The 18985-nt window shown below is 43.2% G+C and overlaps 4 protein-coding genes across 4 annotated transcripts; 1 reads left to right on the forward strand and 3 right to left on the reverse strand.

Annotated features, from left to right (window-relative positions):
• Window positions 1-915: 915 nt before the first annotated feature.
• T265_12543 (hypothetical protein) lies at window positions 916-5177 on the reverse strand (the record flags this gene model as incomplete). The annotated part of the gene is made up of 3 exons (XM_009164267.1): window positions 916-1125; window positions 4403-4514; window positions 4880-5177. Coding segments are annotated over 3 exons (618 nt in total), but the record flags the coding sequence as incomplete, so codon positions are not given.
• Window positions 5178-13660: 8483 nt separating this feature from the next.
• T265_00448 (hypothetical protein) lies at window positions 13661-15781 on the forward strand (the record flags this gene model as incomplete). The annotated part of the gene is made up of 2 exons (XM_009164221.1): window positions 13661-13795; window positions 15644-15781. 2 exons carry the CDS (start codon window positions 13661-13663, stop codon window positions 15779-15781), a joined length of 273 nt encoding a protein of 90 aa, XP_009162485.1.
• A 1976-nt stretch (window positions 15782-17757) lies between these two features.
• On the reverse strand, window positions 17758-18019 carry T265_12544 (hypothetical protein; the record flags this gene model as incomplete). The annotated part of the gene is made up of 2 exons (XM_009164268.1): window positions 17758-17865; window positions 17921-18019. Coding segments are annotated over 2 exons (207 nt in total), but the record flags the coding sequence as incomplete, so codon positions are not given.
• A 272-nt stretch (window positions 18020-18291) lies between these two features.
• Window positions 18292-18767, reverse strand: T265_00449 (hypothetical protein; the record flags this gene model as incomplete). Its single annotated transcript, XM_009164222.1, has 3 exons — window positions 18292-18577; window positions 18612-18719; window positions 18754-18767. The coding sequence occupies 3 exons, from the start codon at window positions 18765-18767 to the stop codon at window positions 18292-18294; spliced, it is 408 nt and encodes a 135-aa protein (XP_009162486.1).
• Window positions 18768-18985: the final 218 nt, after the last annotated feature.

Consider the following 18985-nt stretch of genomic DNA (forward strand, 5'->3'; position numbering starts at 1 on the left):
GCTTCTCGACGTGAGGAGCACATAAACTATCTTTTCCAGGTATCGCTTAATCGAAGGTTTGGTCCAAAACGGAGTCAGAGTGCAGAAAGAGTATGAGAACTTTATTTTTCAGCAAGGTTACATAAGTTTTACAATGCCGTCTACAAAATGAACGTAATCCTTCCGGATGAACAGCAAATCACTGTTTGACCTTCTGAATGAAGAGACATTTCCTCATATAAAACATTTTTCATTGGGTTCATGATTTCTTAGTACATTCTTTGTTTTGAAAGATGTGACGTACCCGATAGTGGCCAACCACGTATTCATTCGCGATCTTCTCACCGCCAAGACGCGCAACCATATTCATTTCGGTCAAAAACAATCAGTACTCTGGAAAACCTATCACTAAATCTATCCGACTATCATTTCACATGCTCAATTATACACTTACTATACTGTGTGAAACACCATTAGGCTGCCAGTTTTTCTAAGTGACTTGGAACATTCAAATTTGCAGCACATATCGGTCAACAAAGCTGTTACTAAAATTTACGATGAACTTGGACTGTGTGCACGGAACCCATAGATTGTCATACCGTGTGTTGAGCGAAACACTGTTGAAGGCACTGAACTGATTCAAATCAAACATGTGTCCGAGCTAAACAGTGCATACACAATGTCCATGGGTTCAACCTGTGTTCCTCCAGGTTACAAACGACGCGTTCATGACAGTAATTAACGCTCATCATAGAGTCATTTACCACATATGAGCACAAAACACCCTCCTCCTTGTCGCTGACGAGTAGAGAAAATATATTGGCCTACAGGGATACCGAAATAAGTCGGATGCGTTGTAACGAGATCCACTTGTTCGAAAATTTTGGCGAACAATTAGCTGGACTACCAAGTGGACTGGGGTGTTAGCATAAACTTCACACAGCGATGAGAAGTGAATTAGCCGAAGCGTTCAGTTCAGCTGTAGCACCCCTCCGGTGCCTAGCTGCCATGCCATCCGAAGGAAGCACGAGGGCTGGGATACTCCCAGGTTGCCCAAGCCTAGACAGGGGAAGTCGAGAGACATAGGTCGGGTTCGAACCACGGATCTTCCGGTCAGTAAATTCGCGCTCTAACCACTTGGGCCATCTCGCCGAAAGCCGTACATAGACATATAACAAGTATCCCAACAAAAAAAGACGATCCGTTTAATTCACATTTGAAGGTCAGGTAAGTCCAACGAATGCTCCAAGGTCGTCCGAGGCTCCTTAGCTGACCGATTTGCACACGAAGAGGGATTAGGTCAGCAGACGGTAATATCATATGGAATCACGAATAGAGGCAAATGTTTATGATGATATAAGTACGATCCGCAAGGTTTAGATTGCCTGGTCTGTTATTAGCACAGGATGTGAAGAGAACAGGAAATACACAGTAGCCCTTCCCACAATAACGCACCTTTGATGGGTTAGAAACTTATTTCTTAGCATCTGAACGCCACATGGTTAAACCGGACGGGAAGAAAACCACGGTCAGGTCGCCAAATGATCAGTTATAAGCACCTCTGTGTGAAGATGACATGGGGAAAGCGATACAGGAAGTCGGTTTGATCCAAGGGGTCAACACGTCCCCGTCCGGGTACGTAGTTGTTGAACTGTCCCGCATACGGATGCAGATATGAAGGCACTGAAGAAAATACGAGGTCTAGCAACAAAACCTATACAGAGGTAAAACAAGCTGTTTGATGCCATGGATGGACTGAAGAACTGTGAAGATATGGTGATAGGCTTAATGGATGAAACTTTGGTATAACTTAATGAAACCATAAAAAAGCGCCATCTTCTGGTGGCAGATAATGACGTATGTCGTGCGTCAAACGTGCTGCTGTACCTATTACCTTTGCTCTAGTCTTAAAGACTTTTCGATCCACTGAAGTATTAGGGAATAGTTTTCTAGGAGTTCGTAGCACATCAAGTAAACATTGATGACTAATTCCGAAAACATCTGCCTCCGGGAATGGGCATTAAAATTTTGAAGTTCTAAGTTGAACCGGAGGAAACATCCAGAGTTTTGCCAAGTAATTCAATTGTCCTGTTTCGACTTGTTTCGGATGAGTGGAACCCAATCCATTTCGCTCTAAATAGCGGAATAGATAGGATCAATTTAGCGCACGGAACTGTGCAGACAAGTACGGCCTTTGTGTTCATGTTTGAGGTGCAAAAGGTTCCCAGTCAGGTTATCACAGGATTGCGCTAGTATGAAGAGTTCACACTTTACAATGTTCACTATGCTCCCTTCTAATGAGCGGTAATGCTTTCGGAATCAATCTGTAACCTGACGTCAGTTGAAAGGCTATGCCGGTGTTCCGGTCCGGAACTTCAATTAAGCGATACCTCAGTGTGAGAGTTGGGGTGTTCTAAATTTGGGTTATAAATAGGGCGAATTGTAAGACGGGGTGATGAATATCATCACGTGCTTGACGAATACAAAGCCCGAGGATATTTTGCATCCACTGAGTCCTTTTTAATAAACACAGAGCCAGCCTTTGTCACTCGTTTCTACTAGCTAATTGGGATGGTCGTTCACTGTGGCCGGCAAGGCGATAAGATTGTTAAAACAGTAAACAAACTTCTTCTTATTGATATGTACTTATTCGTTATACTTGATGAGAGCACGCTTCGCTGTATGATAGCATCGGAGTCCCTAAAAAGTCATTATCTCACAATAGACATCTGGATAACACCAAACAGAGTTGATAAATTGGGCCTCCGTAACTGACTTTTCAGCTAATAAACTGAGGAACTTATTCGAGAAGGAGAACACGACATGGACGTACATGGCGTTCGCTGCTGCGAGTAAATTCCTGAGTCAAATCTTGCTATCTAGCTTCACTCATGAACCGGTGGTACGTAAGGTTAATCATATCGCCCATGAAACCACCTGAAGAACGCAAACCACAGTGACCGCTGTTGACAAATGCGAAGACCAGTGATTGGAAAACTCTGGTCACGCTGAAAAGCCTACAGAAATGTACGAACTAGTAGCAGGCATATAGTGCAAACCCGGATAGTGTGCTACCACAATACTATTAAATGGCTATTCAGCATGCCTGAATTGTGTAAGCATACGTGAAAAGAACTCGTCGCTAATAGAAGGTAAACAGGACGGAATCAGAAACTTGAAGTCTACACAACGTACCAGTTATAGGAGCGTGGTGCGATTGTAAAAAGGAAAGGATGAGATATAGCTACAATTTGAAAATCAAAAGGCATAGCACGGTATACAGGCGGTGAGTCATGATGCACGGTAACCGGTTTGAATGTTTAACTACAGTTTGATATCCAATTACCTGCAGGACACCCCACTAGGGTTGTAATATGGACCGAAAACAATTTTAAACCACTTTATATGAATCTAAAACTTCTTTCAATTCACAAGAAAATCCAAACTTGAATGTAATTTACTGATACTGATGCACGTTTCTTGAAAACCATAGTATCAGACGTCTGCCACTCATGACAAATCAATTGATAACACATTGATCGGTACTAAATTATCATTAAAGTCCTGCGTTTAGTTCACAGTTCTGCAATAGAAAATCACCATTGATACTATTATTGTTGTTATTAAATATTATTATTAGATTTCTTGCACTCCGAATACCCTCAGCTTGATGGCAACAAGAGATTTGATCTCCCTAAAAGAGCACAACTGCATACTGAATCACTAGAGGTCGTAGCCACAAAAAGCAAACGCTCGTGGCAAAAAGTCAACATTTTCCGGGAGCATTCATGTATCGATTTTCGATGAAGAAGATAAGGGGGAAGGCTAACATATGTCTCTGGGTCGGGGAATTCTATACATGGGGTAGATGGATACGAAAGCAACAGAAAGAAAGTTCGACCACATCCAGTTCATCCACACACCAACACGCTTGTTGATGTGAACCGCATGTCCTGTCGTTTGTTCTACTAGCTAACAATTTATAAAGCTTTTCGAATTTACAGATGTACTGACGAAAGTTCACTATTTTCTTCGGTCCAGGAACTGGCAGAGAACAAAACCCGTTTACGCTACGCAGAATTCCGGTTTACATGTGCAATCCCTCCCATAGGTAACCGGATAACAAGGTATATAGCATGAATGGAGACAGTTAACCATAAAAAGGACTTATTTTATTGGGCAGATCAAAAGAACAAATTCTGTGCACTAGCTGTGCATGTCGCTTATCAACATTATGAGCGCAATTGTGAAATTCCTCCGCAAGCTTTCGTTGTAAAATCTATCAGTTCGGGTTTCACACGTTCATTTGCATCCAACGGTTTCGCTAACAAAACCAATAGGATATATCAATGTGTTCGGATCCGTACTCTTCACAAGTCGACCTCGAGGTACTTCAGTGGTACTTCAGGTACTTCAGTCGAACCCAATACTAGCGCCTCGACTACTGTTACCTAGGCATGGACAACCTGGCAGTATCTCAGCCCTCGTGCTTCCTTCGGGTGGCATTGCAGCTTGACAGTTAAATGTTTTTGAGGCTGAAGGATATTATATTATGCTTTGTTATCTGGACGCATCAGGCAACTAGTCAGTAGCCATAAGTTTGGGTCACGTTTTGGTCACTTGCTGTGTACACGAAATACGTAATATGATTTAAAAAAAGCCTAGCAAAAATTTAAGCCAAGTCTGGCGTCGAAATGGGTCGGTTTGTAAATCCGAGGTGAAACATACCGTGGATTTACCGCGGAGTTGACCGAGTTTCTCTGTTCCTGTCTAGGACCTCGGGAGTTCTAAGCTGTGAAGCAGCGGCATCGGAGGTAGCCAACTCCGGCTGGGATGATTCACCCTGGACGAACTACCAATCCAAGTAAGTGACCAACGAATTACGAAACAAAATACTCACCCTTCCCCATAGGTTCAATGAAGCTCACGGGCAGACTGAACCACCGAGAGGGAACAGCAAACTCAAACGAACCGACCACGGGGCGATGATCTGACGATTTGTACTCTGGTAGACTGGTATACTCGAGCAGTTTGATCTCCGGTTGCAATTCCCCAATAGATTCACGACTGTTTGATGGGAAATGCTGCTCCACATTGGATGGCGAGCCCCGTACAGCTGAGCGACGAGGAATGTTCACGGAGTTCAAGTCGCGCAGTAGGGTGGCATAATGTTCTGTAGCAAAATCTCGATGTGCCATGTACAAAATGCGATCGGTCCAAGCGGGAATGCGTTGTTTCGAGCTGATAAGTGATAAGTGAGGTGAACCATCTTATTGTTAGTGGACTGATGGCTCTTCTTGATAAAACGCACCACTTAACTGAACGATGGGTAAACTGGAAAACCGCAGTGCCTAACAGGTTGAGCACGTTTCATTTGGAACAAAACCAATCTACCAGGTTGTCGAAACCAGCCTTTACTCATCAACACATGTTGCTTCCGGGTGTGAGAGATTGTGAGAACATTAATGTACCTACGTACTCCTCACAATTTTTGACCAGCGTCCGAATAAACACATTCATCCGAAAAATGACCATTGCATATCAATAATGAGAAGTTTTGTCAGCTCATGAAAGGTATCGTTTTGTAGCCTCTCCATTGGGAACAATGAGTGTCTATAGTTCATCAACCCAGAAACAAGATAATTGCGCAGACGAGCTACGCGACAAAAATGAGCACAAACGGGGAACGGATTCGATTCTAGCCCACAAAAATCACATGTTCGAACATTGCGTTAGATGAACTGACAAATGGAACTGGGGACTTCGTTTGAGGATGGGTGAATTTCCCCTCGAATGACGAACCGGAACAACAGAAAACGGGCAAAACGGAATGTAAACCGGTTGGAAAACTATAACGCAGAAGTGGTCAGTCCTGGAAGAGTAATCCACTGCGGGTTTCAGCCTGGCCACGACTCACTAGAAAAATGTCAGGACTCGATCGCATGTAATTCACGCCTAACTTCGAGCCCACGGTGTGGTTGGTATCCTTTCCTACGTCAAAAACAATTATCTGATTATGCACTGGTAGTCAGATTCCTGTTGAAATTTCAACTAAGTGAATTCTTTTTTTAATGTTTCTAAATCAGATCGCACACTCCGCTGTTTCTCATAATCTGAGTTATTCTTTCCAGTCGGCTGACGCCATTTTTCATCTTCCAACGCATGCAGACAAGCTTTTTCAAGCGCGGTGCGCAAACACAATCAGGACAGACGACGCTGAAAAGCAGGATGTAAAAACTACCCTGACGGCAATTCGAGAATGAAATGTGTCTTGTTTAGGTAAAATGGCAGGTAAATAGACTGGTGTACAATGGAAACATCTGTACCCGGTAGTGATGATGATGTTCAAGATGTAGGACAATCGGTCCCTATTAGCAATGTTCTCGGGCAACGCAGGAAGTGATCGTTGTGAGACCAAGTTCTTATGAAAATCGAGCATTCGCCTCGGTCTATTTTCTATTTTGCTGGTTCCTCTGAGTGTCAGAGCGAAGGACAAACACAGCCGTCCTTTTCTTTCCCCCTGTCTGTGTCATGCAGTTGAGGCGATCTCTTCCAAAGCGACATCTTTAGAAAGCTAGTTTTTATTCAAACTTCATACCAGAGGTGTTGGTAGAACCGCGCCTCAGGCCTGATGTCACAAATGTGAAGTTCAAGAAAAAATGTAAGTAAAACTAGGCCTGGCTGTTTGACTCGATCGACCGCGGAGAAGTTAGAACCTCGTCAGTTTGTTCGAACTGTTCAGCAACTCTTTAGCTGATGTTGAGGTAAGTTTAGCAGATGTTACAGTAGAATGCGGGATCGTTTATCTAACTAAAGCTTGAATATTGATGAACTGCTAAAGTTGTCCAATATATATTATGCTAAACAAACCAGATAAACGGTGATTCGCACTTAGAAGAATCGTCTAAAATAACACTGAGAATGGGAAATACAGTTGCAAGTACAATAAATATTCTGGTGCTAATAGGGTTATAAACCTCCTAGGCTAAGAAGCAAATACTTAGTTGTCGGAAGTAGCATTTTATGATACTGCATTGAATCTTCGATATGGTGAATCTAGAAGAACTAAGATCAAGTGCATGTTCGTGTGAAGGCCAGTCGCAGATATAAACGATAGGTAAACTAGCCACTGGACCCCTATGCCTTTCGTTACAGCATCATGTTGATATCAGCGACAGGGTCTACGTGGCTTGGGTCCTATTCAGATTACGATGGCTGCCGAGTTGTTATGGCTGTTATTACTGAGCACTGTATGGGGCTAACAAGAAGCTGAATGTGACTGAGTGCGCAGGATCCAGGAGAAATACCACCTACTGAATGCAACATGTGCGCAGTGCGACCATAAGTTCAATTACAAGTACTGGTTAGCTTCAGTGTGTCATGTCCGAATAGGGGACGAAACGTCTCTCATAGTGAAACAGTCATCCAGTTCCTACCAGATGACAGTAAATGGCTGCCACCAAGTAGGCTAATCAAGTGACAGTTAAACTGTACACACTGTCAGAGGATTGTGCCTCGCAGAGCTGTTTTCGCCCTGCTCTGTGCTCCGTGGACGCGACCGAGAGGTGGACAGTCTATGATCTGGCAATAAACTACGGAACCACTAGCCAATAAACTCAGTCGGGTTGTCTAATGCCGCTCTCCCTGAATGAGGACTCCGGAACTCAACTCATCAACGGTTAACGACGCTAGAAGACATCGTTCAATCACGCAGTCATGACGATCGTGCATCACAGTTATCGCTTTCAATACGTAGCTGTCCAGTTTCTGAAAATAACTGAACATTCCATCGCCTCCAGTGCTTGGCTGTATCACTCATGCTCTCCCACTTTTCAGTGACTAAAACTGTAGCAGCTGGAGCCAACGTACCCTTGATGCATGGTTTATCGCTGATAAAGTGAACTGAAAGTTACACACGAGGTCGGTGAATAACTAGGGTATTCACTTTATATGAAGTGACGAGTTTCAGCACAACCTTGGCAAAAACTACTGAAAGAAACTGCGGAAGACTGAATTTCGTTGACCGTGTGCAAACAGAATTGACGTCGGTTCCCAGAAATAATAGCCCACCCGAGAATTAGTTTTGATACCGCCATGAAGGGAACATTGTAGTGAAAACACGGACACTTCCGCGGCACCGATGATCAGTATACACCAGATGCGGAGGAGCTTGAATCATAATTAGCCCTGAATCATCACCAGTGGTTGTGTCTTGCTGTTGACGAGTATTGGTAATCGACTGTGGGACAAAAGTCTGAAAGGCACTCCCGTCAAGGTAAGAAAAAAGTGGGTAAATATGGCAATCTCCTCAAGAGAAATCTCCATGAGGAGGGATGACTTGACCTCACCTGTGGATCGCACACGAAGCTGCGAATTGTGAACACTGCTGTCGACTCTCTCAAGGAGTGGCACCTCGTCGTGGGCTTTCCTCAGGAAGAACTGGTATGCAGATAAACTGCCAGCGGAAGAGCTTCAAAAGTAAACTTTAGACTCAAAAATCTCAGTGCAGTTGCTTCAGGCTACTTATCGGTCAACTTACTTCCATTCTTGGATAAGTAAGGTGCCCTTTATAACGCATTGTTCGTCAGTTGGTGTTTTTAGAGTTTCGAATAAACAACCTGAAAATATATCTGAAATCCACCCTAAATCCCTAATCAGCCGGAGTTCCGTAGCAGTGATTCATCATGTAAATGCAAGCACACGCGTAAGTCAACGAAAACACGAAAAAGTGGACGTTCTTACAAGAACGGTGAGTTTACGAGACAGGTCACAAACTTGGACTGGAACCCACGTAATACTTACCTTACTTGATCTTTAAAGACGCACAACTTTTCCAAAACAATCACATTTCATCCTGTAGTTGAAGTCAACCCATGTCAAAGAGCCGAAAAGCACTGCACAGCTGTTTCATCCTCATTGGTTGTCATCAATGGAACTAAATTACCACCGAACAACTGTCAAATCCCCTCATACTACCGGAAAATAAAGGCAGCTCACAGGGAAGAACAAGATTCACGCGACGAATGAATCTTACGTTTGAGAGCCAGTCAATGCATGGCCATGTGATGTGAGTTGCATGATTAAAGAATGCTTGGAGCTATATACTAAGTATAAAAAATTACACTGCTGATAAGCCGCTCATGGCCAAACGGTTTAGTCTTCACCTACTAGCCAGGTTTCTAATCGTCTTGGGGTTTTGTGATGAGTCCCAGTAGGAATGAAACAGCTGTAAAGTGCTTCCCGGTTTCTTTTTTGGATGGATTAACTTCACTTTATTGAAAATATACTCCTCTAACAACCACTTTTAACCACGCTGTTAGATGTCACAACAACATACCAGGCATAGAGATGAAGGGGAGATAGGGCTTACACTATCCATGGAGATGGATAAAATTGCATGGACTACCGTAAATGATAGCTATACTGTTTCTACATCCTGTTTTGTAATGTTAGATGTCAAAATCGGTATCATACACGTTGGTCGTGTTAGGAGGACTACCTCCAAACGAACAAATCCATTTAACTAACGATTTGTCTTGTATACTAAAACCTTGTTTCTACATTTTAGCCTCTCACTGACATCCTATTGGACTGTTAGCTCTTTTTGTATTTTGGTTTAGTTGAATCCCATACAACGGAACGATCCATTTGTTTGCAGTATAACTTAGTCGAAGTTGTTTGTCTTCTCCAGTTCGGTGATCTAACGTGTCTGACTGATATAACATCAAGGAGGAAATAACAGGTCGTATGAGGCGTTGGTCCTTGCTTTCTTGCAAGACACTGGAAAAATCAACTACAGGATTCCTCGTAGACAATAGACAATCCCATAGATGCGGGACTTAGATTCAAGTTTGTACGGAATGAAATCGCTTCAGAATTTTTTATTTGAGGTCTGAGAAACGGAGGCCGTAAAGACTAACGCGAAGCGACTCAAAAAGCTGGCTAATGGCTGCGTAAATGAAGAATATATCCAATACCAAGTTTGGGGCGATTCAGTAAAATACCGAGTTATCATTTACTGGACAGGGCAATCTTCCGTGCCTTTTTAGAGTGGTCTTCCAGAGAGGTGTGGAAACGATCAGGGGAAATCTATATAGTGTTGCTGAAGCCTGCCTTCGAAATAATGCCCGCACAAAACTCATCATACCCGGAAAGATGCTCTGATTTATTGTTAGTGATTTCCCACCGGACTGCTTGAAATGGTTTGAAAGTGTGAACTTCTCAGTATGCTTGTGGGAAGTTAGTGAGAGGTTATTTCCTTCCCAGGTCTTCTTTTCACACTATGGCTTCGAACAACTTACTACGGCCGTACGTGGCGGTCAGTGCTCATGAGGATGCCACCCAATTTCCTGTTCCCGTCCTTCCTTCAAAAGTGGGACATTATTTAGATGCTGTAGCTACCAAATAAAACTAGTCCCTTCTGAGAGGTAACTCAATTTTTGAAATAGGCTTTTTCTGTCGTTGTTTCCAGAGTGGATTGACTTCGGCAGTGGGAAATTCAGCCCAATATTGATGTTGTTGTTGGTTGGGATGGTGTCCAAATTTGAGGGTGCTTACTGTTGTGGTAAGCGGCTAAGCATAAACAACGAACGATTAGTGGAGGATTACCAAACTCGTCCAAATCAAACACATTCAGACCCCTCTTCTGAACTGGTTTCTGACCAAACCCAACCACCCACGTTTCGACAGCTTACGATTAGCCCCAATCGAATATCAATACAAAGTTAGCTCTGTTATGGTATAATTCTTTCAAATCGACACATAAATTAACGGTGACCACTATGCGGGCAGTATGATAAGGGCTTAACATTATAGAATGGAGTCCTGCGTAAAAATAAGCTTAAAAATTCGACGCGCTTAAATATTTCAAAAAATAAATGGCTCATGAGATGAGTACATGTTCAGAGCCAAGTAGACTCTGTCAAGCTACCTATCAGGATCGCATCGACTCCTAGCGACTGAGTTACGCGAAAATTAGTACTTTGAACAGAGCAAAGAGAACAGAGTTGCGGGATGAATCCATTTCGTGTGCTTGCTTCCACCGCAAAAAAGTATGAAATAGGAGGAAATAGGGGAAATAAAAAACTACAACACAGGAACGTCCTTAAGTGGGTTTCATATAATGAGGCCTGGTCAATTCAGTCTTTAGTGAGGCTGGATACCTGGTATGAATCGACAAATTAACCCCAAATCCACTGGCACTGGTCAGAATGCCTCCTAAACATATAGAACTTGAGAAAATCCGATAGAGATCGTCATTTCTGTCTACAATGACGATGCACTGCAGTCGTCTAAACACAAACCAAGTGAAATGAGCAAGCTACGGTGTTCTAGCGTAAGGATAGCTGCTAAGATTAGGTGAAAACCCCATTTCTACCCGTAATAATGCCTTCTCTGGGTAGTGTCCCAAAGGTAAGAATTGGGTAGTCGGACGCCACCTTGGTTCGGACCGACGTACACATCTGAGTCAAACTAAGCGCTAGCACTTGGACTGATGCACTACTAGGCATCAGTATTCGCACTCATTGATGATCCCATTAAGATGAGATGGGAAAGCCCAGTAAATCCAAACTAAAGCCCCGAACAATACCAGATTAGACAAACCGATTACTCCTGATTAGTTTGTGTACAACTATAGATTGCGGAAAAGTATTGGTTGTAAACCGGATATTTAAGTGATGGAAAACATCAGGTCCTGTCAAGCACACAGAGGGATCAGACAGAACCACCGCGGCGTGTCTGTTTATATGAATCCTTGTCAGCGACCCACTAAACATAAACCATCTGTCATGCTTGCGCACTAAGTGTTATGCTCACATCGCCGCACTCCAAATCGACCATATCAGGGGCTTTCAGACAGTATGAACACCATGGGTATGCATCCTTCATGCATCGTGTGATTAGATCTCATAATAACCACACTACGATTTAACTTGGGTAAAACAGAATATAGCTAAGGAGAGTCAGAAGCAAGCTGGGAATCGGAGTGGCCTATTATAATGCTGGTAAAGTAATCATCTTTTCTATAGAGGAAAATGTTGGTAGCTCAGGTAGCGGAGATGGTCACTGGTTTGTTCGCTGAGCTGGGCAAACGTTTCATCACTAATCTAAGCGACATTATCGGTGCGTTGTTAGGGAGCGCAGTGGTGCGTGCGGATGGGTCGGTGTTGGGACTGCACACAACTGCCTATGCACAACCACATGCCAATCGCTGTGCACCACTACGCTCCCTAACAACGCACTGATGATGTCAGCTCCATTGGTGATGAAACGTTTGCAAAGTAATCATCTGACAGACCGGTTAGAAATATTACCCGAGAAGCAGTTTCTTTGTGAGATACTCATTGCCAAAAGCAACAATAAACTAAAATAAAATGGCAGATAAAAGCAGAAAGGGACGAGCGGTTCCGCTCTTTAACGTGACACCTAATAAACACGCCACAAATGGAAAACAATTTGCATGAGTGCACACTTCAGGTCAAAACACACTGCAGGTCCACTCTAACGTGCCAGATTGTCAACCGTGAAAACAGTTGAATCTATTTGTGTATTCTCGAACACACCCTGCTAATTATATTCACGCATTTGATTGCTAAAATTAGCATGTACTGACCAATCAGGTCATGTTTCAGTTATGAGCATTTAATATGTATTTTGCTGGGCTTTCTGTTGTGAAAAGGGACCAAGTGTGTTTCCTTCGGATAACACCGGACGCATGCATAAGTCCATAAACCCAAGCATCTGCATGAATCGCACACAAGTGAAAGCGCTATTATAGATACCGATACCGCGAAGTTTTCCTCACGAAGACATGACATTCAACTTGCGTGGAAGCATGCCCGTTGAAAAAAATCCATTACAGAAAACCCCGTTACAGTGGATTTCCAAGGGCTTTTCAAATAAAACATTGCTCCAAATGGAAGGAACAAGCACTGGTTTGCTTGTGTAACTGGCATTCTGGTGGACGAATACATGATCTCATAAACAATGAGTGTTTTCTGCGGGCACTAGCTAGAAACATCACGGCATACAATTTATACGGCAAAACTAAACCATCGACGTTCACTTGAGTAATCGTCCATTGAAATCCTCAAGTTATTGATCGACGCTGCAACTCAAAATTACGATGTGACTACGTCCCACTACGAAGAAATTGAGAAAGCCAATTGTGTCAAGCGCAATTTCAGCTATCAAATGGTTGAGATTTTTCATTCGAAAACCGCAGGGATAGGGAAGACACAAATAAAAATCACAGATGCTTTCTGCAGTATCACACAAATTCTTTACTTTTGGGCAGTGGACACTTAGGTATGAAACGCTTTACTCAAATTATTTCGATTAGACGTCTTGTGCCCCACCCAGACAGTAAATGACTCCACAAAGGGGGAGTGTGTATGGACATTACGAGTGCTACGTTGTGACCAACCACGCACTACAAGCAAACAAACCCCCCTAGTTCACTGCAACACGGTTCTATTGTTATCACAAACAGGAAAGTATGCAGCGTTCCGGTGTATTAAGGCATGTAGTGAAGCGTCTTTGACCAGCGAGAAAGCTGTAATTGATCTGGTTGTGTCCCGTGGGAGTCTTGTTTTTTTGTCAGAAAGCAAAGATGGTTTTGACCTACAGCCACAGGTTAATCATTTATTACTTGGAGGTGTCGTCACAGGACGGGGGAACAATGCACAAAGGCAAAGTGCGACCAGGAATGAGATCGTCGAAACCATCTCTGATCGTTAGGATGAAGGCGAGCAACACCAAAGCTACAAAGATGTACTGGTTTAATCAGTGGTCCAGGAAACTAGAAGAACGCAAGGTGAGCCAAAGCGACTCAGTGTATAGAGATACAACAATGTGAAGCCTTAGTGCAATACTTCGGTGAAAGCAAATTTAGCTGCACAAAAGAGAGGGCAACTAAAACAACCTACCTGTATGACAAAACAACATTAGGTAGCCTGTGATAAGATTACCCTCAACCCACCGTCTCGGGTTAAAGATAGTAGTGTCTCAATCATGGCACGTTATGGCACGTTACTTCGGTGAGTGGGAACCCGCTGTTTACGTCCTACAATGTGTTCTCATGTAAAGGAAGCAAACAAGCCATCTAAAATTCGTATATTCTGAAAACCATGCATTTGAATGAATGTGGTGGATGTGTCTCGTTTCCTATGACGATGGTATGTAGTACGTGTATCCTGTCCTGCATTTTAACTTGCAAGCATCTTTCGAAGAAACCGAGGACCATGAAAATTACATTTCTTAGGAGGTCAATTGTGCCAACTAGCTGGCGACTTTGTCAGTTCCTTCATCCACACGCGCTGTCAATTGTTGCGGGAGGATTGGCAATAAGCAAGCTGTGGGTGCCAGATTCCTATGAAAGTCACCGGACGAATCCAACCGATGGAAAACGCACTCGCATCTACTGTCTGTCTTCGGCGGAGAACCACACTTAATTTACAACTAGGCGCACCTGCCATTGCACGTCATAGCCCCACAGACATCCGTTTCAACCGACAGCAAACAAGGGGAGGGTACATCCAAAAAAGGTATTTTGTGCAATAGGAAATGAGCTAGACCGATAACCTACTTGTTAGGTCGTACCAAACCTGCGAAAACTAAACGCGTTCGCAACTGATAGCCTCTCGCAACATCCCAATTGGAAAAACTTCAACTTAGTGAGGATAATTTTTAGAATAGACTTCCATCAGGTTTCAGATTCCACAAAGCTCAACATGAGTGGAAAACACCGGCGAGTTTTCAATAATGACCAAAGGGGGTCGGAAACAGCATTTATTGAAATCGATCAGTTTAAACACTGATATCTCACAATTGCCACTAAGTATTCAACGATCCTGTTCGTTCTCAATGGGCGTTCAATGTCTCAGGCCGAGATTCGATTGTTAAGTCGGATTGTCGGTGCAATCAGGTCAACAAAATGCCAACTTGTTCAGGGGACGATCATTAATCCTTGAGGTACATTCAACTTACGTTCCAATCGTGGTTGAGTGACAACATAGCCCCTTCTAATCAATAAGTCTGTGACTTCGTCATAATGGTTAGGTGAGTAAACGTGTTCAGATTGCATAAGATATTAGTTGATCGGATTTTTCTGCCACGAACCCTGTTCAGTGGTGGGGGGATAAAAACATGTGTGAAAGGCGACGACGGAAAAATAACGAAAGAGTATCGATCAGCGAAGAGGAGGGAAGAAATATTGAGAAAACACTGGTAAATCGAGTGCGTTTGGTGGTGGCCGATCAGGTGGTTTTTTCCAAGCTGGGCGAACAAATCAGCAGTGATTTGATCAAAAATAGGGCCCATAAGTCATCCCATACCGCCATGTCAGCCAAAGTTTCCAGATTCGAGCGGAACTAAGCTCCCATATCCCAGTATCTCGGACTGTAGAAGCATGATTTCATTTCCACATCATGATTCGAAAACTATGTAACTTCCCTCGTTTTTCGAGAGACTCACCAAATTAGTTTGCAAATGAGTGTATATTCGCTAATTTCGTGCAATTTGGTTTCAAGTAGAACATAAGGTTGACGGAAACCCGGGGACTGCGCCTACCTGATGAGCCCCAAAAAGGGCGAAACCGGTCGTGAGCTGTCGACAGATTTTCAGCAACCTTATGAGTAGTACATTACTCTTATCCCTTATATAGATACAACGAGCGTGTTTGTGTAATCAATCAACCGTCATACAAAATATCCGACTGGGTGATCGTGACCGATGTACCTTGCTTAACCCATCATCTGGTAAAAAGTTCATTCGCACACACTTGCTGATTGCTGACTTCTAACAAAAGAAAGCAGCCATTTGATGGCGCTTATGATCGGAAAGTATCTAGTATTCTCCTGTCTTTCACTCATTCGAGTAGTGAAGCAAAATCACGAATTGTGCCTAGTTGCACTGCACAGTTATAGACCCTATTCTCATCCGATGCCCTCTTACCGTATGATCACCATGATGTCGTAGTCGACGGTAAGGTGAATAATACCTGAAGAATCAAATTTTCAAGCAAGCTGTCAAATGACCAAGTTTGGGATAACCAGCTTACTACACGTCTCAATCCGAAACATACTCCAGGTTACAACAGTCGGTTTCAGGCCCGGTGTAAACCAAACAATACGACCAGCACCCGTCCAATAGATGCCAATAATAAACAAAGTTGATGTTTCGGTAATTCGGTTACCAGATCTAACAACCGCCATACCCTGTTAAATAGGGCGTCATTCAGAGGAACACAACCATTCTTGCAGTAGAACGGGTAGAACGAGCGCTGTTTCAAAACAGAGTCTCGACACCCTGAGGAAAATGAATACATGAAGCCGATCGGAATAGTGCACTGCAAACAAAAAACAACTGTTCAACACACATAAGGGTTCATAGATATTTACTATGCCAAATCATTCACGCTTTGTTACAGCGTGCACTGCAATACATTCAGAATAAAATTCCGTCGTTCGATAGATGCCGGACATCGGTAAGCATTCACTGCATACGGCATAGGCCAGTATGGCTCGTAATTCTTGCACAAATGGGTATATTAGCTAACTTTCCAAAGTTTGTTTCTACATCCAAAACCCTTAGTACTAACACACCACACACACTAAAGTAAACAACGGTGGATGAGCAGGTTCATGTTTGGATCAAAGTCAGCTGTGTTTCTGAGCGGATATGATTTCCTGGAAAAGCTTGGAAACCATGCAACTTGTCAGCTCCGTGGTAACGGAAGCTTATACAATGTGGTTAGGACGGATATCGAAAGTTTTTTATGGATAGTCGTTTAGCGGGAACATGTAGGATAGTTCGGGTTTACTAATTTTCATTTCCAACTATGTGAGAGTGCCGACGACACGGTGAGCAATCGCATCTATATGAATTACTGGGATTCGTGTGGCCTGCTGATGAGGTCGGATTCGTATAGGAATCAAGAGTCCAGCCACTCAGTTATGGAAGGCCTACAAATCCGACAGATGCGGGACAATGTTAGGAGTTCAATGAATGGATAGAGACAGCAAAATTTAAAAAAAGTTCAGATACCGCCCGTCATTTCTTGCCAACTGGACAGGGAGAGCAGAAAAGTGTGGCGCCAGAAGTTCGAATTGGCGGAAAGAGCAAACAACCTCAGAATAACACGCGGAGTCTGCTGACTTTCCCTAACTTCTTCATTGTCTCAACTCGAAGAGTGGCCTCATGGTCCTCCTAGGAGTACTGATGGCAACCTAGCTGGTCAGTTTTGAAATGGTCGCGAAAGGTTAGGTGTGGTTGGTAACTGTTAGGCTAGATCTACATAGACGTAGGTGTTGGATCTCCTTGGGAAATAGAACTTTACTCAGTAATGTAAACGATACATCTAACTTGTTAAAGTTAAAGGTCTCACGAATAAAAGTTGCTGGTTACTTATGGCTTGCACACTTCGATTCTAACAATTCTTGGTGAAGTGTCATACTAAGAAATGGGGAATCATCATTGAAATTCTACTAAAACAATGGTAATTTGAGGATAATTTCTTGCGTATCTACGCAAGCAATTTTACTGAGGGGCTGGAAGAAATACCGAGCTTGAGTATATGTATGTGATATTCGAGCGCCAAAATTTACAGCTGTAAGCGAAAACACTAGGCGTACCGGATGATCCTATCACGTGCCTAAACCACAGTGAGCTTTCTAGTGAGACAGTTACGTTTAGTTGTGCGTACCCGACTTTCAGGCATAGAACTTTTTTCGAAAAGCATATATTCGAGGTACACAAGGATCGTCTCACTCCTTACCTGCTATCATACTGATCAGTCCCCTTATCAAACTTGAACGTTGGGGGAAAGTCAATATCGCCCTCGAGAAAGTCGATGAAAATCAACTTTTTCCTTCTACTTCTGGATAACTATCCAAGGAGAAACAGAATGAGCACGGAATACGGTGGAATGAGTGTGGAATACCTGGTCGTGAGAAATTAGTTCGGAGAAGCGTTTCTGGTCAACGAGCTTTTCTACAGTAGGTTTGTCCAGCCCGTCTAACCGGAAGTTCAGGTCTCCCATCCAAAACACATAACTAGAAAGAACGTCATTCGCATTCAGAAAACGAACTCGTGATCAAGTATCGTGTGCACATCATCATCACGAAAACTTTGAAGTTTTATTATATCCCAAAAGTCCTGCAAGTAAACCATGCTTCATGTACGGCTGACACTTGCTCACATTCAAACGATCTTGGGTGCGTTCAGCGTGTGCCGCAAAATGGCAGGAAAGGAAGATGACATTGACTCCACAAATCTCGAATCTCACGCTAACACCACCTTTATTACCCTAGATCAGAAATTAGACAAGGGTGGATCACGTAACCTGTGTCTTACCATCACACCGGCATATCCAACTGGAGTTACTTCGGACTCAATATTGGTGATCGCCGACAACAAGTTACGGCGAATAAACACAAACATCCAAATAGCCCAACAATTTCGCGACTTCATCTGATTATGAAAATGAGGGGTGGTTGGGGAAATGTTAAATTTGAAACTGACCAGCACATAACCTGCAGGGTGTGCATGTTTTATGAGAGCTTTCCGCCAATCACTCGGCTCGATTACCTCTTGTAGTCTAAACAACGTTCTATACTTGACGAAAAACTCACCCAACAGCCAGTATATCAGGTGGATTGACTCCGTTAATACCCAACAGGGTGCTTAAATTATCCTCTGGAGGGCCTTCATCACCGACGTTCCATGTACAGCAACGCACGCTAAAAATTAGGCAACACTGCCACTAGCACTCACTTGAGCAGCGGCATTTCAGCGTAGCTGAAGATGATGCCCCAGAGGACGAGGAGTAAATGGCGTTCTAAAACATAAAAAGTGAAATCTATGGTGCGTAAAATCGCAAATGATGACTAATGTCCTGCTTATAAGAAACAGTACATCAGCAACTTAGGCTGCGCTGAATAACCCTGTGAAAAACTTAACAAGCTGTGAGCTTCACCTCATAAAAAAGACACTTAAAAATCGGGAA

The sequence above is a fragment of the Opisthorchis viverrini genome, assembly GCF_000715545.1.
Source record: "Opisthorchis viverrini unplaced genomic scaffold opera_v5_4, whole genome shotgun sequence".
NCBI classification, from domain to species: domain Eukaryota; kingdom Metazoa; phylum Platyhelminthes; class Trematoda; order Opisthorchiida; family Opisthorchiidae; genus Opisthorchis; species Opisthorchis viverrini.